Source organism: Thamnophis elegans, chromosome 6, assembly GCF_009769535.1.
Source record: "Thamnophis elegans isolate rThaEle1 chromosome 6, rThaEle1.pri, whole genome shotgun sequence".
Taxonomy (NCBI): Eukaryota; Metazoa; Chordata; class Lepidosauria; order Squamata; family Colubridae; genus Thamnophis; species Thamnophis elegans.
This window is the reverse complement of record NC_045546.1, coordinates 8,873,442-8,899,447: the sequence shown is the minus strand read 5'-3', so window position 1 is coordinate 8,899,447 and position 26,006 is coordinate 8,873,442. Positions and strand designations below refer to the sequence as shown.

Here is a 26,006-nt window from a genome sequence, read left to right as displayed (position 1 = left end):
GAATCTATAAAGTCTATGATAGTTGCAGTGTCCTAAAATACCTTCAGCAACTTTCAGAGAAGCAAAATTAATGGGAAAGGCGGATTCACTTAATAACCATGTTACTAATTGCAAAGAATCACTTTCTTGCCACTGTGGCAAGAAAGGTCGTAAAGTGGATCAAATTCACTTAAAAACTGTCTCGCTTGGCAACAAAAAATTTGGGGTCAAATATGTTTGTAAGCCAAGGACTACCTGTAATTAATTTTCCTGTCAGAAATCTTATCATACTTTCCCTTTTCTCGTGTGCTCAAATGAATGGGATGTTTAAAATTGTACCCAGTGGATCCAGAAGTAGTCATATTTCAAATCATCATCATCATCTTTTAACGACCCCCCTAATCCCTAATCAGTGAAGTCTGTGAAACTGAATGGAGCTAGCAGAGTGTTTGAATGGCCAGATGCCTTTCCTGTTGCCAATGCGGAGTTTTGTTCAGCAGATATATTCACAGTGTGCCCAGAGAGAGAAATATCTGCCTCTACCTAGGATCAAACTCACAGCCTCCTGATTGTGAGGCGAGAACTCTACCTCTAGGCCACCGCACCACTTCAAGTAATCATATTTCCAATAAATCCATTAAAATCAAAGAGGGCTAACTGTTCTGGTCTAAAGCATGTGGCTTTAACCGCTGTCATTTTTATAATAGTGCCAAGTGAAAAGTAGACCTTCAGTACAATTTATAGTTATTCTGTTTTGCTTTTGTTTCAGTTCCTGGATTAACCGGTGTCCTTATGGTGCTAATCTTATTCCTCATGTCTACCGCATCCACTTATGCAATTAGGTAAGATTCAATCTGACCACTGTATGAAGCATTGGTTTAACTGTTCAAACAAGCAAAACAGTTGTTTCACTTTCTTGGCCACTTGAAATTGTGTGGACCAGAAATATTTTTTTATATATATATAAGTTTTTTTTATTTTTTCATTTTCATAACAAATAACCACATGTATACTATTATGTAACCAAAATTATGTTATATTGTTAAATGTTTACATCAATTTGTCTTACCATCAACTCCCAAAAACAATTATTGGCTCTTCTGCTCTCCATACAACATATTTGTACCCTATCCATCTCTTTCTTCTCCCTCTCTCCTCCCCATCGCTACCTCCTTTCTTCCCTCTGTCATCCTTCTCGTCTCTACTTCCTCTTCCTCTCTCCACTTTCCTCTCCTCCTTCTCTCCAGGAAATATTTTTGTTGGATATAATGCCGGAGGACTATAATAAGGGACTATACATTTAGTTTTGCATTTATTGACAGCAGCAAAGATTGTATTTGCACAATATTGGAAAAATGAGAACACTCCATTAGATGAGGATGTAATTCAGAAAATATTAGACTGTGCAGAGATGGACATATTGACATTAAAAATAAAGGACAGAGACAACACAGAATATTACTTAACGTGGAATAGACTTACGAGTGGTTAAAGTAAGGGTAGAAATTAGATGAAGAAAGATTATTGCATCTCTTAATCAAATATAAAGGTGGTTTATAATTATAAATATGCTAATATAATTAACAGACTTACAAATAAGCTAATATAAAGAGGAATCTAGTTAAAATTATTCTGTTACACAATTGTTATCATTAATATATATGTTGATATTTCTTTTTGTTCTCTTGTTGCTTTTTTGTAAATGATATGTCCTGACAATACACTGTATTCAAAAGGTTTATGGAAAAGAAAGAAAGAAAGAAAGAAGGAAGGAAGGAAGGAAGGAAGGAAAGAAAGAAAGAAAGAAAGAAAGAAGAGGGGAATGAATGAATGAATGAATGAATGAATGAATGAATGAAGGAAGGAAGGAAGGAAGGAAGGTGAGGACTTCAACTCCCAGAATGCCTAGCTAGGGAATTCTGGGAGTTGAAGTACACACATCTTCAAGTAGTTGGAAAACACTAAGGTAAAATATTGTGTATGCATTGTTGCCTGAGGCAAAAAGGATGAAGCTTTAAAAAAAAAAAAGCCGGTATGGGTACGCATAAACAATGTGAGAAGATGCATGGAAGAAATAGATGGAAGAACATATCACCACAATGAATTTTTAAAGGGACCTCAGAGTTTCCATTGTCAAAAAAAAGTGAAACTGGATAAGGGAGGAATGTCAAGGAATGCCAACAGCTGCTAAAAAGAGCTTTTCGGGTGTAATCAATGCAAAAGAAAATGCCAAGGGACAGAACTGAAACTGAATGCAAGGATTACAATAATTACTCTGGCTATTTTTGTTTCCATCATACAGCACATAAATGTAGGAAAGGGACTAAAACAAAATGTTCAGATGCAAATGGCATACAGTGGGTTTCTTTTTTTAGACTGGGTGCCTCAGATTTCTTTTCAACCTCTGTAATGCTCCAGAGGAGGGTTACTCAACCACATTCTGCACCCCAGATCAAGTAGACATAAGGAGTTTTTCCCCCCAAACCCCATCACTCTGCTTAACAACTAATTTCCTCAAATAATGTCAATAATTTACTAAGAATGCATTACTATTATTCTTCTCTTCCTTCGTAGTATCTATGTCTCCCCACTTATGACTATAACCATGTTGCTTGTATCTTTACAATTTATATTGCTTTTATTTGTTTCCTAATACAATTTGATAGCTTATTAGTAACCCTTGACTATCACTTAGTGTTGTATTTTTTGTTCTTGATGAATGTATTTATTCTCCTTATGTACACTGAGAGCCAAAAGACAAATTCCTTGTGTGTCCAATCACACTTGGCCAATAAAGAAATCTATTTTATTCTATTCTCTTTTCTTCTGTATTCTCCTGTGTTCTATTCTATCTAGTTCTAGTTCTATTCTTCATTCCAATTTTCTATTCTATCCTATCCTATTCTATTCTGATCTATTTTTTCTCTATTCTATTCTATTCTATTCTATTCTATTCTGTATTCTATTCTATTCTGTATTCTATTCTGTTCTCTTCTATTCCTTTCTATTCCATTCCATTCCCTTCTCTTCTCTTCTCTTCTCTTCTATCAACCAGGGGTCAGATTCAGCCGGTTTGGACTGGTTCAGGTGAACCGATAGTGCCAGTGAGTATTTGCTCCCACCCATAGGCCCCTGCAATTTCCTGTCCTATATTTCCCTGTTTTTTTAGCTCAGCTGATTCGCGCGGCACCAGGGATTGCCGCGCGCCAGCTGTTTTACACACAGGTGCTGACACAGAAGTTAAGTTTTGAGACTTAAAAAGATTGCCTTTTGAATGCTGCTTGTAAGGCGCCCACGTGCGCGAATCGTGCACTCACCAAACCGGTTGTTACCAGTAAACCGGTTGCATCCCACCACTGACATCAATTTTAGGAGCTGTGGATTTCCAAAATCCCCCAGACAGCAGATAGTTCTTGACTTACAAGCATTCATTTAACAACTGTTCGATGTTACAACAGCTATGTTCGAAGTTATAACAGCGGTGAACAAAAGATGAGTGGTTTTCATGTGACTTGTGCAGTATCCCCGTACTCACATGAAGAACATTTGTATGCTCATCAACTGGCACGTATTAATGATAGTTGCAACATAACAAGGTAACAGGATCATGGTTTACAACTGTCCCAGCTGGCTTTCAACAAAGTCTCCCCCCTAATGCTTCTTTCTCTAGACTAGCTCAAACTCAAATCCTGCAACCGTTCTTCATATCCATATACAACAGCAGCGTTGGAAGGTACCTTGGAGGTCTTCTAGTCCAACCCCCTGTTTAGGCAGGAAACCCTATACTGTTTCAGACAAATGGCTATCCAACATCTTCTTAAAGACTTCCAGTGTTGGGGCATTCACAACTTCTGGAGGGAAGCTGTTCCACTGATTAATTGTTCCAACTGTCAGGAAATTCCTCCTCAGTTCTAAGTTGCTTCTCTCCTTGATTAGTTTCCACCCGTTGCTTCTTGTTCTGCCCTCAGGTGCTTTGGAGAATAGCTTGACTCCCTCTTCTTTGTGGCAACCCCTGAGATATTGGAACACTGCTATCATGTCTCCCCTAGTCCTTCTTTTCATTAAAGTAGACATACCCAGTTCCTGCAACCGCTCTTCATATGTTTTAGTCTCCAGTCCCCTAATCATCTTTGTTGCTCTTCTCTGCACTCTTTCTAGAGTCTCCACATCTTTTTTACATCGTGGCACCAAAACTGAATGCCGTATTCCAAGTGTGGCCTTAACAAGGCTTTATAAAGTGGTATTAACACTTCACGTGATCTTGATTCTATCCCTCTGTTTATGCAGCCTAGAACTAGGTTGGCTTTTTTGGCAGCTGCTGCATACTGCTGGCTCATCTTTAAATGGTTGTCCACTAGGACTCCAAGATCCCTCTCACAGTTACTGCTATGAGCAAGGTACCACCTATCCTGTACCTGTGCATTCGTTTTCCTTGCCTAAATGTAGAATGTTTTAGACTCCAAGTCTTTTAATCATCTTAGTTGCTCTTCTTTGCACTTTTTCCAAAGACTCAACATCAAACCGCTCAGTATAGGAATCCAAAATTAAACTGTTCCCAAAATATAACTTTCCAAATTCTAATTGAAAGAGAAGTTCACCATTTCTCAAGATAATTGATTGCCTTGTCAAACGGCACTTACTGTTAAGAAATGTCTTCTAACAATCATTCGGTGTCTGCCTTTCCTGTAACTGAAATCCATTATTCTTAGATCCATTATTCCATATCCTGCACTCTAAAATGATGAAGGACAGACCTTTACATGTTTCTGTGTTTAGCATCCAATTAAGTATTTGAAAAGAATTGTCATTTCTTCCTCATTTTTTCCTCTTTTCCTCTCGCCTTTTAGAAAAAAAATCTCTTTTGCAAAAAATACTCTGGGGGGGGGGGTAAACAATCATGTATTTGCTTTTAAAACACTTTTCTTTTAGAAAGAAAATAAATTTTTTAAAAAAAACAACCAACAACAATCCTCTGGAATAAATCCAGGTTCGAGTAATTAAATGTTGGTCCACTCAGCGCTGAGAACATAACCATGAAAAATTGTTTGATTCCCCGGTAATTTATCTGTTCCTTTTGGTCTTTGCAGGATTTCAGATTATGACATATTTTGGTACACCCATAATCTCTTTTTCGTCTTCTACTTGCTGCTGATACTGCATGTTTCCCGGTAAGTACTTCTGTGGAAGGAACGCAAGTGTTGTCATATCAAGATCTCGTGTTGTCGTTGCAAGGCTTAGCAAAGCTACAGTTGTCAATTCTGTCACAGTTATCGAGCGTGCTTGCAGATGGATTGGGATGAAAACTGTCAAGCGTGTCGCAGATGTGTTAAACACGGGGGCCGCGGGCTAGATCTGGCCTGTGATAGGCCCAGAATTGTCCCGCATGGCCCACCCCACCCTGGCCACGCCCACCCTGTTGGCCCTCATGACACCCCCGCCAGTGGTGAGTTTCAAAAATTGTTCGAAACCTACTCTGTGGGTGTGGCTTCCTTTGTGGGAGTGGCTTGCCGCCCATGTGGACTGGATGGGAGTGGCTTGCCACCCATGTGACCCGGATATGAAGATGCTGACAACACTTGTCAGAACCACCTTAAATTACCTACACACAGCACTGGCATGCATAAGAATATGATGTAGAGTTGTTTTAAAAAGGCATCTTTGGGTTTGCGTTAAAACAACTTCAACACACACAATGTTCTGATTACACCACAAATGCAGTAGTCCTCCTTACGTTTCACAGAGGCACTGAGTTTTATAAATAGGAGCATGATAGTGTAGAATAATCATATCAAGGACCAGTGGTGGGTTTCAAAAAAATTGGGACCTCTTCTGTAGGTGTGGCCTGCTTTTCCGGGTCCACTGGTGGAACCTCTTCTAACCGGTTCGGTAGATTTGACGAACCGGTTCTACCGAATAGGTGCGAACCGGTAGGAACCCACCTCTGCCCCCCGCCAAAGAAAAACACAATCCTTATACAGCCTACAAAAGGATCTATTTTGACATTTAAAATGTCAGGATATTATGCTATTGACTTATTTTTAAGGGGGCAGTCAGGACATACAAACATACATCTAGTCTTCCACTTACAAGAGTCCGATCAGTGACCATTTGAAGTTAAAACAGAAAAATGTGACTTACAACCATTTTTCACACCCATCAAGTGCCGCCATTGTCATACGATCAGAATTCAGAAGCTTGGCAACTGACTCGCATTTATGATGGCTGCAGTGTCCTGGGGGGGTCACGTGATCCCCTTTTGCGACCTTCTGATAAGCCACGTCAATGGGGGAAATCCGATTCACTTAGCAACCGTGTCACTGACTTTAACAACTGCAGTGATTCACTTAACCGCTGCATCCAGAAAGGTCATAAAATGGGGCAAAACCCACTTAACAACTGTCTCTCTGAGCAACTGAAAAACAGTTATGGTCGCAAGTTGAGGATTACCTGTGCTTATCCATGTGATAGGATGACTAAAGATTGATCAAATAAATTGAGAAAGGAGAATCCGGTAAGACAAAAATAAGGATTATTGGATGTAAGGAACGAACAAATGACTGCTGATATTTTGCTGCAAATGTAGACATCTGGGAAGACCAGCTGTTGCTTGAGAGGGGTCTTTGTCTGGAGATTTCAGAATCAGAATAGAGCTGGAAGAGACCTTGGAGGTCTTCTAGTCCAGCCCCTTGCTCATGCAGATCCTAGGAAACTAGGGAGAAACTACCGAGAGTCCCTTAACACTTGGTATTCTGAAAATAGTGGTTCAGTTTTTCTTTTCTTTCGCGAAAAATGATTCTCCCCTTTGCTTTAATTCCATGAAGTTTGGTTCCTCTCTTCTGTTCCTCTTTCCATCCCCCCTTCCAGCTTCCTTCAGTCCCCACCGTTTTTCTGTTTTTGTATTTGCTGCCGTAATATTTGTGTGTTGCTTGTATGGGAGAAAAGGGTTCGCGTGTATGCATCAGAGAGGGAAAAATGGTTAGCATATGCAGACGGGAAAACAACCATTTTTCAAAATGGGTCACCTTATTTTACAGGCAATTAATTCTAATTGCCAGTTATTAATTCAATTATTATTATTTTTTCCCCCTAGGCCTGCTCTTTCTTTATAGGGAAGTGCGTGTACCCACATCCTGGCAGCTCTTATTATTTTGCATTCTCATTATCTGCAGTTGCAAATAGCCATAGTTTGGAAATATGTATAGCGACCTTTGTGGAAAGCCTTACACATTCACACTTTTGAGTCCGTTTTGGTACGTGCTGTGCATGCTGAAAATTTTGGACAGGTTTTTATAAGGTTTTTATAAAGTGTGTTTGTTTATGCCCGATTATTTGGGAACTTATTAGACCTTAGTGTTGTCTGAAAGGTAGCTCCTGTGAATATCAAGGGACACAGCTACATGTATGAACATGGCATATCCATTACAGGGCAGCAGTTCTGAAGCATTTGACTTGTTTTCCATATAAACACAAGGCAAAAAAATGCTGAGACTCTAGAACAGTGATGGCTAACCTTTTCGGTTGGAGTGCCCAAAGCATGCAATGCGCCCTCTCGTGCATGCCCCATACCTCCTGTGCATGCACACTTGACCCCCCCGTTCTCCCCACATGCGTGGCAGAGACCTGAAGACCAGATGGCCCGCAGGAGGTGTGCGGCCACATGTGGTAGAGCTGAACTGGGGTGACAGCTCATGTGCCATCAGAGAGGGGTTGCGTGCCACCTCCTGGCACTCTTGCCATTGGTTCAACATCACAGCTGTAGAAAGATTACAGAGAAGAGCAACAAAGATGATACAGGTCCGGAGACTAAGCTGTTTGATGAACAATTGAGGGGACTAGGTATGTCTGGTCTAGGGGTGTCAAACTCAATTTTGTTGAGGTGTTGTGGCCCACCAGTGGCCAGGGGAGCTGGCAGCGGAGTTGGACCGTGAGGAGGTTGGGAAGGAACATGGGCCAGTCCTGGGGGCTGAGGAAAGCTCAGGCGAGGGCTCTACGTCGGAGGCAGAGAGAGGGAGTTAGACAGCAGTGAGGCAGAAGAACAGCTGAGCCTGTTCCAGTGTGCGCCTGCGCAGACCTGCCAGAAGACAAGAGGAACTAAGGAAGCAGGGAGAACTTCAGAGTAAAGGCACACCTTGGAGGTGATTGGCCCCTCCCATAGGAAACAAAAGAGGAACCAATGGGGAGAGGGCTTTTGCAGGAAATAATTCATTGGTTGTGTGAAGAGTGGGAAGTTCTGTTTGTGATTATAAGAGGCTCTGTGCCAAGTTTTGCTTTGCCCTGTGTTTGGAAACTCATTATCTGGCAGTGCTCTAAACGAGATAAGGCGCATGCCCGCACCCATAATGCAATGCATACGTGACACCCCCCCACATACCCTGCACATACATGCGTGACCCCCCCCTTCCACCCCCTGTGCATGTGCGTGCAACCTGCTCCACCCCGTTTGTGTGCAAGGCAGCCCCAGCCTCCTGGTACAAAAAATGGGCCATGGGGGAGGCCATGCCACACCCCTCTGCGCTCCTCCTGCCTTTGTGCATACATGTGCAATCACCCTACCCCCCCTTGCGGATGCGCACGTGTCTCCCACATGCGCCCCATCCCTTGTGCATGCGCAGCAGTGACCTGAAAATCAGGCCGGAAGCACACGCACATGCATGGTGGAGCTGAGTTGGGGCAATGCCTTGGGTGCCCGCGGAGTGGGCTCTGCATGCCACCTGTCTGCTTGCCACCTCCAAGATCCCTTCCAACACTGTGACTCCATGAATGCTAGACTAGTTTACTAGCTGAATGATCCATGTGGGTTTTGACTTTCCATTACTTTCTTCCTTGATGGTTTTTAACGTCCCACTTAAACCTTCAATCCTAGGATTTTTTGAGATCTCGATCAAGTACTAACAAGAACTGACCCCATTGCATGGGTGAAAATGCTACCGGTTCGGGCTGGTTCGCCTGAACCAGTAGTAAAAAAAATGCTTAATGAAGTAAAAAAAGGTTCCGACGATCAGCTGTGCTAGCGATGGTAGGAAAAAATATTTTTAAGCATTTCTGGTCCGTTTTTGCTCCCAGAAGGCTAGGCAAAAAATGGGAGGTGCTGCGAAAGAAAGAAAGAAAGAAAGAAAAAGAGAGAGAGAGAGAGAGAGGGGGGGGGGGGAGGGAGGGAGGGAGGAGGGAGAGGGAGGGAGGGAAGGAAGGAAAAAGGAGAGGGAGGAAGGACCACAAACCTGGCACTAGACCCGTGATGGCGAACTTATGGCACGTGTGCCACAGGTGGAATGCAGAGCCATTTGTTAGGGCACACAAGGCTTGCCCTGTCAGCTCCAGCGCGCATGCGTGTGCTGGCCAGCTGACTTTGGGATTCTTTTGAGGCCATTTTTTGCCCTCCGGAGGCTTCCTTGAAGCCTCTGGAGCATGAAAAACTGGCCTAGAGGCAAACCGGAAGTTTGGGAACGGACTTCCAGTTTGCTCGTAGGCCAGTTTTTCCCCTCCGGAGCATTCAGGAGGCTTCCCTGAAGGCTGTGGAGGGCAAAAACTGATCCTACGAGCAAACTGCAAGTCCGTTCCTGAACTTTCGGTTTGCCCATAGGGCCGGTTTTTCGTGCTCCGGAGGATTCAGGGAAGCTCCTGAAGTCTCCGGGAGGGTGGGAGGGGCTGTTTTTGCCCTCCCCAGGTGCCTAGAAAGCCTCGAGCCTAGGGAGGGCGAAAAAGCACACCCCAAAATGGAGGAGGGGGGGGAAGCACGTGTGTGCTGGGTAGTGGTCAGAGCATTATGGGCGTGGCCCGCCCGCACATGACCTCCTGCACTAGACTCAGTGTCAGAGGATACCTTGAAAGAGCACAGCAATCCAGGGCTAGAAGGGACATGGAGATCATCTAATCCAAACCCCTGCTCCAGTAGGACATTGTTAAAGTGAGGTTCTGTCTTTTGACACACACCCCAGTCCATAACTACATAGCCATGCCCACCCAGTCACATGACTCCATAGCCATGCCCACCCAGTCACATGACTACATAGCCATGCCCACCCAGTCATATGACTACATAGCTATGCCCACCCAGTCACATGACTACATAGCCACGCCCACCCACATGACTACATAGCCACGTCCACCCAGTCACATGACTATATAGCCACGCCCACCCAGTCACTTGACTACATAGCCACGCCCACCCAGTCACTTGACTACATAGCCACGCCCACCCAGTCAATGACTACATAGCCACGCCCACCCAGTAATATGACTACATAGCCACGCCCACCCAGTCACATGACTACATAGCCACGGCCACCCACTCACATGACTACATAGCCACGCCCACCCAGTCACATAACTACATAGCCATGCCCACCCAGTCATATGACTACATAGCCACACCCCCCAATCACTTGACTACATAGCCACGCCCACCCAGTCAAACGACTACATAGCCACGCCCACCCAGTCACATGACACCCCAAAGCCACACCCACAGAACTGGTAGAGAAAAAAAATAGATTTCACCACTGCCCCATGGAGCTTCTGAGCCCACACAAGGCCAGTCAGATGTAGCTACCACCATTTTGTGCCTCCTATTCTGTTTTTTTTAAAGGCTGACAGGCGCTTTTCCCAAAAGTGAATTGATACATAGACAGAGAAGAAGCTTTCTTTTTTTTGTCATCTCTCCCTCGTTGCTATGTGGGCTAGAAAACCAAAGACAAATGTTTGAGTAACCTTTCCTGACATTTCCCAAACAAAGAATAAAATTGCCAAAGGATGGAGCATTAGCGGTCCTTGTATCTCTTAATCTCTTCCCTCCCACTGAACCAACAAGAAAGAGCATATGGCAAATTGTATCATTCTTGTTACGTACAAAACGTTGTGTATTTGGCGCTAGGGATTCGAACTGCTGACTTTTCCGATCGACAAGCTCAGCGCCTTAGCCACTGAGCCACCGCATCCCTTAATAGATGATACCAAATATGGGTATTTTGCAGAAAATATATGGAACGTTTACTCTCTATTCCTGAAATCTTCCTTTCCCCCTAGTCCCAAATCTCGGTTCCACTTTGGGGGTTTTCTGAATGGGACCACGTAAATGGGGAAGGTATTTCAACTCTGAATGAAAAATAGATACCTGTTCTTTCCGTTTTAGGCGTCCTCCTTTGAGACAGGTGAATAATGGTGCACCGCTTCTGTCAAGGGCTTTGTGAGTTTCTAACATTGCAAATGGATTGTGTACACTGGCAAAGATTCAAGACAGTGATAAAAAGATCTAGTGTAATATTTCTCTCTCAGGAGAAACTGTCTTAAACAAACACCTCTCTTTTCCAAATGTCCTTCTTTCCAGGTTCTAAAAATGCTAATCTTTGCACGAGAGATTCAGTCTCCTTCCTTCCTTCTTCCTCCCTCTCTCCTCCTCCTTTCCTTCCTTATCTTCTTTCCTTCCTTTTCCTTTCTCCTCCCTCTCACTTCTGCCTTTCTCTCCCTTCCTTCCTTCCTTCTTTCCACCTCTCTCCTTATTTCTTTCTGTATTGTCCTTTTTCTTTCTCCCTCCCTCTCACTTCTGCCTTTCTCCTTCTTTTCTTCTCCTCCCCCTCCCTTCCACCTTCCACCTTTCTCCTTACTTACTTCCTTATCTTCTTTCCTTCCTTTCCCTTTCTCCCCTCCTCTCACTTCTGCCTTTCTCTTCCTTCCTCCCTCCCTCCCTCCCTCCCTCCCTTCCTTCCTTCTACTTTCTCCTTATTTCCTTCTGTATCTTCTTTCCTTCCTTTCTCTTTCTCCCTCCCTCTCACTTCTGCCTTTCTCCTTCCTTCTTTTCTTCCTCCCTCCCTCCTCCTCCTTTCCTTCCTTATCTTCTTTCCTTCCTTTCCCTTTCTCCCTCCCTCTCACTTCTCTGCCTTTCTCTCCCTTCCTTCCTTCCTTCTTTCCATCTCTCTCCTTATTTCTTTCTGTATCGTCCTTTTTCTTTCTCCCTCCCTCTCACTTCTGCCTTTCTCCTTCTTTTCTTCCTCCCCCCTCCCTTCCACCTTCCACCTTTCTCCTTATTTCCTTCCTTATCTTCTTTCCTTCCTTTCCCTTTCTCCCTCCCTCTCACTTCTGCCTTTCTCTTCCTTCCTCCCTCCCTTCCTTCCTTCTACTTTCTCCTTATTTCCTTCTGTATCTTCTTTCCTTCCTTTCTCTTTCTCCCTCCCTCTCACTTCTGCCTTTCTCCTTCCTTCTTTTCTTCCTCCCTCCCTCCTCCTCCTTTCCTTCCTTATCTTCTTTCCTTCCTTTCCCTTTCTCCCTCCTCTCACTTCTTTCCCTTCCTTTCTTCCTCCCTTCCTCCCTTCCTTCCACCTTTCTCCTTATTTCCTTCCTTATTTTCTTTCCTTCCTTCCTTTCTCCCTCCTCTCACTTCTTTCCTTCCTTCCTTCCTTCCACCTCTCTCCCTTATTTCTTCTGTATCTTCCTTTCTCTTTCTCCCTCCCACTTCTGCCTTTCTCCTTCCTTCCTCCCTCTCCTTCCTTCCTTCCACCTTTCTCCTTATTTCCTTCCTCATCTTCTTTCTTTCCTTTCTCCTTCCCTCTCACTTCTGCCTTACTGAACCCATTGATGAAGATTCTCAGTCATTGTGGTTGAGTTGTCTGGAAGCACTGAAGCAAGGAGAAATGGGTTGTAGAACTGTCTGGAAGTTGAGTCAAGGCAGCTAGACTTCTTTTCTTTTTGGGGGGGGTTGAAACATCTGCTACTTCCTTAAGTAGCTTCTTCAGTCTGAGCTCAGACTGAAGAAGCTATTTGGATAAGTAAAGATACATTTCAACCCAAAAAGGAAAGAAGCCCAATTGCCTTGACTCAACTTGATAGTTCTATAACCATTTCTCCTTGCTTTTAGCAATAGGAGCTTGGCTCCTGAAAACATCAGCATGGTGGAAGTTGAAGGACATCAAGACAGTGTAGCCAACTGGAGAGGAAAGTGTGGTTGTGAGGTTTTTCTAACCTGCCTTTCTCCACCTGGTAACTGAGTAAATTAAGGCTATCGCACACCATCCATGATGCTTTCTCTCCAATTATCTTCTTTGGAAGAAGTTACAGGTAATCCTTGAACTTATGACTACAATTGATACCAGAATTTGTGTTGCAAAGCGAGGCAGTTCTTAAGTGAGTCACGCCTAATTCAATAATCCTTTTTGCCATAGTTATTAAGCGAATCACTGCAATGGTTAACAGAATCACACCTGGTTAAGCGAATCCACATCTCCCCAATGACCTTGCCTGTTGGAAGCCATCTGAGAAGGATCACAAATGATAATCAGATGACTTCAAATTGCATGACAAGAGCCAGAAAGGAGAAACACAGAGGAAATGTCTCTTTCTAGCCCTAATCTAGGATTTGAGGCAAGTAAGATCCCAAGGCTATGGTTTTCCCAGTTGCCATGGATGGCTGTGAAAGTTGGACCATAAGGAAGGCTGAGCACCAAGAATTGAGGCCTTTGAACTCTGGTGCTAGAGAAAACTCTTGTGAGTCCCTTGGACTGCAAGGCGATCCACCGGTCAGTCCTAGAGGAGATAAACCCTGACTGCTCTTTAGAAGGCCAGATCCTGAAGAGGAAACTCAAGTACTTTGGCCACCTAAGGAGAAGGAAGGACTCCCTGGAGAAGAGCCTCATGCTGGGAAAGATGGAGGGCACAAGAAGAAGAAGGGGAAGGCAGAGAATGAGGTGGCTGGATGAGTCACCAAAGCAGTCGGTGTGAGCTTAAATGGACTCCAAGGGGATGGTAGAGGACAGGAAGGCCTGGAGGAATGTTGTCCATGGGGTCGTGATGGGTCGGACATGACCTTCGCAATTAACAACAATGACAACAACAAAGATCTCAAGAGGAAACCGTTGGCTCTCAGATCTTTCTTGGTAGAGAGATAGATTGGGGATGGAATAATTAAGAGAAATATCCCATCTCCCCTGTATAAGTCATCATTTTCAATATTTAAAGGGAATCACGTAAGTATAAGGACTCTCCTTAAACAGAAGATGAAGCACTGCAGAACTGAAAATTATTTAATCCCCATTCTGTCTCATGAAGATATTGAAGTGGAACATAATTACCACTTCGGTGTCAGGGGAGTCTCCTTAAAATTGCAGTTGCAAAATATCTCTCTTAATTACTTATTTTGTTATTTGCTCTGGAAAAGAACCCTGTACTAGAACCAGGCAGTCTTCTGATCTTTAACCAAAATCTGTCAATTAAAAGGAGTCCTTGATTGATGACGGGCCATTAAGTGACTGTTTAAAGTTACAACGGATCCCACCCAACAGATAACCAATTCCAATGGATGGCTTCACCTCTCCTGGTGATCCTGTGGTCACATTTTGGGTGCTCAACAACCTGCCACATTTACTACCTCTGTTGCCGTGTTCTGTGGTCACGTGGCCACAATGTATGTTTTTTTTTTTTTTGCTGAGAACCAGAATTTTACTACCTGTTGCATGATTGTTACTACAACTGCACAGGTGGTTCATGACTTGCAACTATTCATTTAGTGAGCGTTCAAAGTTACAGCAACACTGAAAAAGTGACTACATGTTCTGACCTAGGCTTCCCCAAATCACGAAGCAGACTCCTTGTCCCAACAAAAAAAAAACCCTTTTTATTAAGCTAATGCGAATTCCTCTCATTCACATCCAGCAAAGTCCCGGCAAACAGTCTTTCAAGAGTGAATTTACAACCACAGACCTTATCAGGCTTGGAGAGCTGCCAGGCCGATGTCTTCCAAGCACAATGCTGTACAAAAAGAAATACTTGGCAAGGAGTCTCTGAGAGTCACGAACAAATCTTCACACTAATGAAGCGAATTAATTGTCCCCTGCAAACTCCACTCCCCTTTTGCTCCTCTTTATTCTCTATGGGAGGGGCCATTCACCATCCACCTGTGCCTTTACTCTAGAGTCAGCCCTGTTCCCTTAACTGCTCCCTTCTCCTGGCAGCTCTGTGCATGCGCACATCAGGAACAGGCTCCAGCTATTCTTCTGCCCACTGACCTCTGACTCAGAAGGTAGCTGATAATGTCAGACGGCCATGGCCCAGGGGTGGGTTTCAACTGGTTCGCGGCGGTCCCTGCGAACCGGTTGGTCAGCGAACCTGGAAGTAAGTAAATTCCGGGAACGGCGAAGGGCCCACCCGCCGCCCGCGCTCCTACCTGGTTTTGACGAGTTCTGCGCTTCCACGCATGCGCAGGATGCATACAGCGCCTGAGCAATCCTCCAGGAGCAGCTGGAGCATCGCACAGACACTGGTACGCATGCGTGCACCCGCCGGCGTGCACAAGGACGCCACCGGCCCCGTTCCAACCGCACCAGTTGGAACGGGGCGAGAAACCCACCCTGCCATGGCCCTATCTCTGCCTCCGACGCAGAGCCTTCCCCGACTCCAGGACTGGCCCTGTTCCTCCCAACCTCCTCACTGTCTGAGTCCACCACCAGCTCTGATGGCCACTGGCGAGCCACAATAACAAGACCATTTTTTTTATACTCACGGTGATTAGAGCATTCCAGGATCATTGAACAAAATTTGGCTCCTTGGCAACTGACTCACATTTAGGAAGGTTTCAGAGTCCTGGGGTCACGTTGACCCCCCCCTTTTGCAACCTTCCAACAAGCGAAGACAAGAAGGAAGACAGATTCACTTAACAACCGTATTGCTATCATAACAATGGCAGTGATTCACTAACAACTGTGGCAGGAAGGTCATGAAATGGGGTAAGACTCACTAAAGAACTGTACATAACAACAAAAAATTCGGGTTTAACCTGTAATGAGGAGGCTTCAATTTCTTTTTTAAAAATTGCCCCTTTCCCTCAGGCTTCTGGGGCTAAAATTCCAATATAAACCAGTTGTTGGGATGGGCCTCCCCACCAGTTAAATGTGAAAGGGAAGGTCAAGGGCTCTCACAGAGACAGAAAATGAGGCTTTCTATTTGGATTTCAGGAGAAAAAGTTCTCTTTGATACTTTGAGGACTAGCAGTGTTTGTCAAGACTGTGAAAGATAACGATAGGCGTGCATGCAAAGGTTCAGAATATATAATAACAGAGATGGAAGGGACCATGGAGGTTGTCTAGTCCAACCCCCTGCTCAAGCAGGAGACCCTATGCCATTTTAGACAAATGGTTGCCCAATCAACTTCTTAAAAGACTCCAGTGTTGGCGCACCCACAACTTCTGGAGTCAAATTATTCTATTGATTAATTGTTCTTGCCTGCCTTCCTCCCTCCCTTCCTCCTCTCTGTCTCCTCCCTCCCTCTCTCTCTCTTGCCTGCTTGCCTGCCTGCCTGCCTTCCTTCTTCCTTCCTTCCCTCCCTCTCTCTCTTACTTGTTTGCCTGCCTTCCTTCCTTCCTTCTGCCCTCCCTCCCTTTTTTTCTTCCTTGCTTGCCTGCCTTCCTTCCTTTCTTCCTTCCGTCTGTCCGTCCTCCCTCTCTTTCTGCCTGCCTGCCTGCCTTCCTCCAGTCTTCCTCTCTCTCCCTCCCTCCCTCTTTCTTGCCTGCCTGCCTGCCTGCCTTCCTCCAGTCTTCCTCTCTCCCTCCCCTCCCTCTTTCTTGCCTGTGCCTGCCTGCTTTCCTTCCTTCCTTCTGCCCTCCTCCCTCTCTTTTTCTTGCTTGCTGCCTTCCTTCTTCTGCCCTCCCTCCCTCTCTTTTTCTTTCTTGCTTACCTGCCTGCCTGCCTTCCGTCTGTCTGTCCGTCCTCCCTCTTTCTTGCCTGCTTGCTTGCCCGCCTGCCTCCTTCCTCTCTCCCTCCCTCCCTCTCTCTCTTTCTTGCCTGCCTGCCTCCTTCCTTCCCTCCCTCCCTCTCTCTCTTGCTTGCTTGCCTTCCTTCCTTCTGCCCTCCCTTTCTTGCTTGCTTGCCTGCTTACCTGCCTCCCTCCCTTCCTCTTTCTTACCTTCCTCTGCCTTCCCTCCCTTTTCTTGCTTGCCTGCCTTCCTCCTGCCTTCCTTCCATCTGTCCGTCCTCCCTCTCTTTGTTGCTTGCTTGCCTGCCCCCTCCCTCTTTCTTTCTTTCTTTCTTTCTTTCTTTTTCTTTCTTTGAGATTTTGCTGCCTGCAAGGAGTTAAACCGAGGCAGCCAAACTAGCTTTAGCGATACTCACTGCAGCACTGATTTCCACCTCCTTTTAAAGGGGGTGGATAAGATTTAATGGGCGATGTAATGATCCTGCAGCACTGCTTCAGGATGTCTGCAAAATGTAGGTTTGTTAGCTGAAGGACTTCGGGAGGGGGGGAAAAAAGCCAAAAGACTGAGGGACTTTTATGCTTGGCTCAGCCTCTCTCTCATTTTAAACTGTTGGTATATACTGTTACCTTGGGGGTCAGAAGGAGCCTTTTTCTCGCACTTCCTCCTCCTTTCGGATTTCAGACTGCAGTTTTGAAGCGTGGGTTCCTTTCTTTTCACCAAAACACACACCTCCAAATGCCAGCGGGGCAGCATAGTTCCCAGAAATATTATTGCTGCAGAAACCGGAATTGGCCCCTTTTGTTTGAGCAAAAAACAGTGTTTTGGTCTCTTTTTTTTTTTTAAAGCACAGCCTTCCATATGGAAATTACCACGGCTCCTGTCACCGTAAAAATGAATAAACTGGTGTGTGTTTGCCGTCTTTATTATATACAGTTTGTTTGTTGTGTTCTTAAGAGGAGGCTTGCATGGTTTAAAGCGAAGGCTTTGTGTGTAAGAGGGGACCGTTGTAAATAAAGATAATTAAAAACAAGCACAGCACCCGGGCCGCAATTACAGAGAGAGAAACAAGACTGTTAATTTCACCTCTGCGTTTCGTTTGTTTGCTTTTGTTCATTTTTTTCTTTACTTTTTTGGTTCACAATCTGCAAGTTGCCAGTCAGGGGATATCAATCAAGCTCTAGGATCAAAAGAATGGGACGAGAAAATGAATTTACTTCCCTCATCCTGTTTTTATTGTGTGTTTTCCCCCACGAAGTGAGCGAGAATAATTTTTCAAAATGGAGTCCCATGGAAATCATTACGGAAGCATAAAAAAAATGTATGTGGTTGTGTTGTGTAGATTTTGCTCAGGGGAATTCATAACAAATATCATTATCTGCATTTGTAAGGAGGACTCTTAGTAAGCTTCAGAACTTAACTTCTGAATATAATTAGATTTAGATCAGTGGTGGGTTCCTGCTGATTCAGCCCAGTTCAGCTGAACTGGTAGTGGTGGGATGGGTCGCTGGAACCAGCAGCGACCCAGGCCTGCTACGCCCCTGAACCAGTTCTCTACATGGGCCAGTTCTGGAGTCTGGGGAAGGCTCTGATGAGGGCTCTGTGTCGGAGGCAGAGGGGTGGCCAGAGCCATATGCCAGTTATTAGCTGCCTTCAGAGTCAGACATCAGTGAGGCAGACGAACAGCTGGAGCCTGTTCCCAGTGTGTGCATGCGCAGAGTGGCCAGACGAAGGGAACAGCTGAAGAACAAGGGTAGATTTGGGAGTAAGGCAAAGGTGGATGAGGAATGGCCCTCCCAGAGGAAATAAAAGAGGAGCAAAAGGGGAGTGGAGTTTGCAGGAGACAAGTTCGCTTAATTGGTTTGTGACTCTACAAGACTCCTTGCCAAGTACTGCAGATATCGGCCTGGCAGCTCTCCAAGACAGATAATATCCGTGACTGTAAATCCTCCCTTGAAAGATTTTGCTGGATGTGAATGAGCAGAATTCATAGGAAATTAATAAAGGATTTTTTTTGTCGGGACCAGGAATTTGCTTCATGCTCTTGGGAAGCCTAAGTCAGAACACAGTTATGTCCCCCTGAATCCTTCTCTTTGATGGGCTATCTCCCTCAACTGTTCAGCATGCAATTTAGCCTCCAGATTTTTTATCAACTTTGTCGCTCTTCTCTGCACACTTTCCAGATTGTCAACATCGTGGTGACCAGATTGCCTTTCTTTCTTTTCTTTTTTCTTTTTAAATTTCTGCAGAGGAGTTCTGAAATACCAAACTAACCTAAAGGAGGCACCCCCCTGGGTGTTACAATCCCAATGGGACCGTTGAAAAGGATCTTCCGTTTGAAAGTGGCTTTCAAACCACCTCTCACAGGAAGCGCCGTGGAGCATTTCCCAGGACCGTTGATGGAGCTAGAACCTCTTCTGGAAAGTGACTTTGCTTGTGCCGAAGAGCCAAAATTCCAAGCCTGTTTCCCTGAGGTTCGTGTGAACATCTGTGTTGTATTGTGCTTCTGGCGGGGATGCTTCTGCTACCAGTTGGCCCTTGTGGTATGAAAAGCGCCAAACGTTCATAAATATCCCGAGTTGACAGGGAACAAGCTGTTAAATGTTTGTAGCTAAACGTCTGGGAGGGAAGGGAGAGGTAGGCTGTCATGTCGGCTGAGTTCCAAATTTAGACAGGTGGGACGCAGTGGCTGAGATGCTGAACGTGTCAATCAGAAAGGTTCGGCAGTTCGAATCCCTAGCGCCACGTAACGGAGTGAGCTCCCGTTACTTGTCCCAGCTTCTGCCAAACCTAGCAATTCGAATGCATTAAAAAATGCAAGTAGAAAAATAGGAACCACCTTTGGTGGGAAGCGAACAGCGTTCCGTGCGGTCTGTTGAGTCATGCTGGCCAATTGACCATGGAGGCATCTTCGGACAGCATTGGCTCTTTGGCTTGAAACAGAGATGAGCACCACCCGTAGAGTTGGAATGACTAGCACATATGTGTGAGGGGAACCTTTACCTTTACTTATTTGTGGTGTTGAAGAGATCTGGTAAGAGATAGGAAGGCAATCCAGGCACACGTCTAAAACTAAAATATGTATTCTTCCAAGTGTACACACTCAGGATGTATAAACAATATAAAAATAAATAAACCATTAATAAACAACGATTGTATAGCATTAGTATGACAGTCTTAGCATGAATAGCCAGTGGAGGGCATGAGCTGCTTGTGTATAAAGTATTGAGCACTGCAAATCCAAAGTTTGCATTTAAGCGTACATTTGACAAGGCGACCATATTGAGCATTAATTAATAAAGCTGTTTCCAATTTGTTGCATAAATTAATTGTTGTTTTTAGGTGTGCACTTAACGCTGTTCAGATGGCTGCTATTTGAATCTTGCAGCAGCCTTAAGAGGATGTTAGCACAATCGAAGGGTCCATTGGATTGAGATGGGCAACTATAGAAATTGAATAAATAAAGTTAAATCCAAGTTTAATGGGCATCAGTTATGTGTTTCTCAATTTTGGCAACTTTAAGATGTCTCGACTTCAACTTCCCAAAATTCCCCAGCCAGCCAATCTAAGCAATGGGATTTTATTTACGTTCTAAATGTGTAAATTGGATGAAGTTGTCTTTACTTTTAACTTAAATATATATATTATATATGTATATTTGTGCTGATAAATAAATAAAGGGAGACTAGTATAGATCTATTTCAAGCTATTTAGCTCTCATCAGCTATTTAGCTCTCATCAGCCTAAGAGGCAATAGAGCACAGGTTCGATTCCCAGCAAGGGTATGGCTAGCTGATGAGAGCTAAATAGCTTGAAATAGATCTATACTAGTCTCCCTTTATTTATTTATCAGCACAAATATAACAAATGTAACAAAAAGGCAATAGTAAAAAATATTGGGTTTCTGTCTGGATGGTCTCTTGTGACGAGCCGAAGGACAGAGAATGGAAGTGTGACCTTCCTCCCATATTTGGCATACCAGGGGTTGTGACTATATATAATATATATATATATATATATATATATATATATATCTATATATATATAATATATATATATATATATATATATATATATAATATATATATATATATATACACATATATATACATATATATATACATACATACATACATACATACATACATACATACATACACTATATATATATATATTATATATATATTATATATATATATATTACACATACATACATATACATATATGTGTGTGTGGTGTGTGTGTGTGTATGTGTATATGTGTATGTGTATATATACTTGCATTAGCAGAGGGTGATTGAAAAATAGTGTTTCTTTTTTGATGCTTCTTGGAATGGTGATATTTTAAACAGATACAGGCATTCCATAAGTGCTTGGGAAATATAGGTACCGTATTTTTTCGGAGTATAAGACACCCTTTTTCCTCAAAAAAAGAGGCTGAAAATCTGGGTGGTCTATACACCATGTACAGCATTTTTTGCCTCCCGAAGCCCCACCTCTTCACAAAAATGGCTGTGCATACCTTATGGAGGCTTTCAGAGAGCTCCTGGGGCTGGGGAGGGCAGAAATGAGCAAAAATGGGCTGTTTTTTGCTTCCCCCCAGCAGCACTCTATAAGCCTCCATAAGGCTATGCATGCAATCTTTTTGGCAAAAGCCGGGCCCGTTTTCATGAAAAACGGGCTGTTTTTTGCTCGTTTTTGCCCCCCCCACCCCCAGGAGCATTCTGCAAGCCCCCCCTCCAAAAGGCTATCATGCCCTTTTTTTTGTTGGAAAAAAAAACGAGCCTGTTTTTGTGAGGTTTGCAAAGTGCAAAAACTATTTTTCCCCTTTTGCAAAGCTCTTTAACTGATGATGAGACTTATATGATCAAGTGCTGTGCCAGCAGAAACACCTATCTATCTACTGTATTTCTCTCTATCTCTATTTCTCTCTCTCTCTCTACCTGCCTACCTACCTACACACACATACTCTCCCTACCTACCTACTGTATCTCTCTCTCTCCTCTCTCTCTCTCCCTCCCTCCCTCCCTCCCTCCCTTTATCTACCTACCTACCTAATTACTATCTCTCTCTCCCTACCTACCTACTGTATTTCTCTCTCTTTCTCTCCCTGTCTATCCCTCTATCTACCTACCTACTTTTAAAAAAATTGCCTCGGCAAACCTTGGTGCGTCTTATACTCCGAAAAATATGTTAGTTCTCAACTTAGTCATTTACTGACCGTTTAAAGTTATAGCGCACTGAAAAATGACTAATGACTGTTTTTCATACTTGCAACCATTCTAGCATCCCCATGGTCATGGGATCAAATTCAGCTGCTTGGCAATTGATTCCTATTTATGACGGTTGTCGTGTAATTATTGGTTTTAGCAGAGCGATGGCGTTTGGGGAAAAAAACTGTCCTTATGTTGTCTTGGTATGCAGTGCCCTATAGTGTCGTTTTGAGGGTAGGAATTGAAACCATTGATGTCCAGGATGCGAGGGGTCTGTAGATATTTTCACAGCCCTCTTTTTGACGCGTGCAGTGCCCAGGTGCTCAATGGAAGGCAGGTTGCCGTAATTGTTTTTTCGGAAGTTCTTCAATAGAAGAAAATATTTGTAGCTCATAAATTGAACTGTTTATGAGGTCCTTTGAGCTCTCTGGGCTTGGTGCTAACACTGATGATTTTACCTAGTTTGGTAATGAAATGTCTGCAAGAAAACCAGCAAGCTCAGAGGACACCAAGGACCCCCCCAGAAATAAACTATGTTCCATCCTTCCCTAGTTTCTGTTTGTTGAGTTTTTTCTGTGGCATTTTTACATGAAAAATCAATATCACAATTTGCTGGCTTGAATGTCCATCTCCCAGAGAAGGAAATGAGTAGATTTAACCCAGTCCGTTCATCCTTTGTCCTACTGATTTGGGTTGCACATACTGAGTTGAAATTGCAAGTAATTCTTGCAGGCAGACATTTCCCAGAATTTTTTTAAAAAAATGCTTTTATTTCCCATCTTCAGACCTGGCTTTGGATTTCCGGACCGCTATGCTTATATTGTGTGGAAAGACTGTACCGCTATATCTATAGCAGTTATAAACCTGTCAAACTCACTGCGGTAATCAACCATCCTTGTGATGTCCTTGAAATACAGATGATGAAGGAAGGCTTTAAGGCAAGACCTGGACAGGTGAGCTCATTGTTAGGTAAGCTCCCTGTTGGGAGAGCGAATACGTTCAGCGAAGTGGTTGTTAGGGTTGTGTTGGAGAACACACAAATCAGCATAAAGAGACACTGCAGTTTTAAATAGGCTTTTACTTTGTGGAAATAGAGGTTATCAGAGTCCATCAAACAGTCCAAGTCATACACGGGTAATTCAGTCAGTCATCAATGTCTTTCAGTTAAGGGATCATCCAAATAACATAGTCCAGTATCATATAATCACTCCAGTAATCAAAGTTTGCTAACAGTTGCAAAACTTACAATAGCTCACGGCACTCAGATCAGCCAAGCATCTAACAAACAAAGAGAGAACTAACAGTCGTTCTGGCTCCCTCTTAAGGCCGATTGAGGAAATAGCAACCAATCACATTTTACAGTAGGCTTTAAAGCAACAGGTACAACATTGTACATGATTTATATATTGCCAACCCAACCGTTAGAATTATATTCCTAACACTCATGATCAGCTGATATGCCAAAACTTCCTCAATTCAGGATTGGCATCCTAGGTTCATCTGCTTTCTTTACAGGCACCGTTTTAGATTTGCATCGATAATTAAAAAAAAACATTTTGGGATAAAATTAGGGAGAATTGGATGCTATGCATCTTTTTGAAAAAGGTTGAGGTAGCCAAAATCTGGTTCTATATGCTCGCAGTAAGTAACTGCTCGGGCAGGGCGTTTTATACTTTACAGCACTTTTTAAATTGACCAGGAGCCCCATAGTACTAACCCTAGTACTATGTAGATGCAGGGTCAGTTCAAGAAGTGCACATGCGGTGGACGTGTAAAAAAACAAGAAAATATTGGTTACAAATTCACACGTGGCTAGAAAAAATGATTGGACGTTGTATAGCATTTGAGCCAGAATTATTCTTATTAGGCATTATAACAGATGGTTGTGGGACATGGTGGCTAAGTGGCTAAGACGCTGAGCTTGTCAATCAGAAAGGTCAGCAGTTCAGCGGTTCGAATCCCTAGCGCCGCATAACAGAGTGAGCTCCCGTTACTTGTCCTAGCTTCTGCCAACCTAGCAGTTCGAAAGCACGTAAAAAATGCAAGTAGAAAAATAGGAACCAACTTTGGTGGGAAGGTAACAGTGTTCCGTGTGCCTTCGGCGTTTAGTCATGCCATCCACATGACCACGGCGAAATCTTTGGACAGCGCTGGCTCTTCAACTTTGAAACAGAGATGAGCACCTCCCCCTAGAGCCAGGAATGACTAGCACATATGTGCGAGGGAAACCTTTACCTTTACCATAACACATCCTGACTGCAGCGAGAATGGTGTATGCGCAGCAATGGAAAAGCGAAAACACCCCTTCAGAAAAGGAGATAACAAGGAAGATATTAGTCTGCGCAGAAATAGATAGACTAACATTAGAAATAAAAGACAAAGGAGAGGCAAGAATAGTATGACACATGGAACAAAACTAGCACTGTTTAAGTAGCATATCTATATTATTTGTTTTTCATTTTCATTTTTATGGCGGATGAAATGCAGGACCGTCCAACTGTGTTCGATATATTATATGTAAATAATAATAATAATTTAAAAAAAGAATTGCTGCAAGTGAGTTCCATATTATGGAGAATGTATAATATGGTTTTTCCTCCTATGAAAAGAAAGAGCGCTATTGGCTTCATGGTTTTTAAAAGCAAGTTGGATTTTTGAAGAGAAAGATGAAGTTGGACTTTCTTCTTGCAAGCATTTATCCTATTATGATTTTGCTAACAGTGAAAGAACTGGTTAAGTCTACTCCAACTAGATCCATAGCGGATTTCCTTATGTCTCTAGTCAGGGCTTGGGATAAAAATACCACAATTAATTTAAACCAGTCAGCTACTAATGCAGTCATAGCTCCTTACTGTTAAGGGTAAATGAATTAAGGTTTGTCATTTTAGGAAATACTCAGTTTCTAAGCGCCTCATGAATCTTAGGAGGGAATCTTCTAGTGTTGTAGAACATACATCAGGATTTTCAAGGTGTCCTAAAGAATTGACCAGATCTATAATAGCAAAACAGCCTGCCTGGCAGATATGGTGGCTTCAGTAGCAATTACTGTAAATAGCAGTGTTATATACTGCCCCATAGTGCTTTCTCTGGGTAGTTACAATGTTAGCATATTGCCCACAACAATCTGAGTCCTCATTTTACTGAATTTGGAAGGATGTAAGCCTGAGCAACTTTGGGACCCCACCAAGATCGAACTCCAGGCTCTGGGCAGAGTTTGCCTGCAATAATGCATTCTAACCACTGTGCCACCAGGGCTTCAAGCTGTTTAGAACCTTGTATAGTCTAAACAAAAACCCCAAATTGGCTTGGTTGGAAGTCATTGCATTTGTTTCAACAAAGATATAATCTTCAGCCAGCTGATGCTCCTCTCAGCATCCTGCCAATATGCTTGTCTTCTGCACCAGCTGGAGTTTCCAGTCGTAGCAGAAATATAATTTCCACAGAGATGGTAGTGTAGTAAGATTGTATGCATTAACTTTCCAGTGGGGTGAGCAGCCCAACCTTAGAAGTAACAACCCCCTGCGATGTTTGATATCCTGTTCTTTATTTGTTTTTCTTTTATTTTGGCTGATGTATTTCAGTATGTCATTCTACACTGCCCAAGTGTGTCCTCTCTGGAAAGCCATCCCTTCACTCTTACAATGGTAAGGAATTTATTTTTGTTGGGTATTGTTAGCTAGTGTTTGGTTTGCTTGCTTGTTCTGGAGATGTAAATGAACAGTCTTTAAGAGAGCGGGGGGGGGGGAGGGAGGGAGGGAGGGAGAGATATGGATGGGATACATATATGGATGATAGATATAGATGGATGGATGGATGGATGGATGGATGGATGGATGGGATACATATATGGATAGATGGATAGATGGATGGATGGATGGATGGATGGATGGGATACATATATGGATAGATGGATAGATGGATGGATGGATGGATGGATGGGATACATATATGGATGATATAGATAGATAGATAGATAGATAGATAGATAGATAGATAGATAGATAGATAGATACATAGATAATGTGTGAGAGAGGTACAGAAGATAGAGATATTTATTTATTTATTTATTTATTTATTTATTTATTTATTTATTTATTTATTTATTTATTTATTTGTCTTGTATGTCGCCCACTCCCGGAGGACTC

The 26,006-nt window shown here is 43.4% G+C and overlaps 1 protein-coding gene across 1 annotated transcript in view; it reads left to right on the top strand.

The window, feature by feature from the left end:
* The window catches only part of NOX4 (NADPH oxidase 4), a 176,749-nt gene that overhangs the window by 28,912 nt on the left and 121,831 nt on the right, over window positions 1-26,006 (top strand). The window contains 7 exon segments of the mRNA XM_032220101.1: window positions 749-821; window positions 5,067-5,147; window positions 18,899-18,932; window positions 18,934-19,013; window positions 19,015-19,123; window positions 22,647-22,814; window positions 25,443-25,505. Coding sequence (XP_032075992.1) covers window positions 749-821; window positions 5,067-5,147; window positions 18,899-18,932; window positions 18,934-19,013; window positions 19,015-19,123; window positions 22,647-22,814; window positions 25,443-25,505 — 608 coding nt within the window.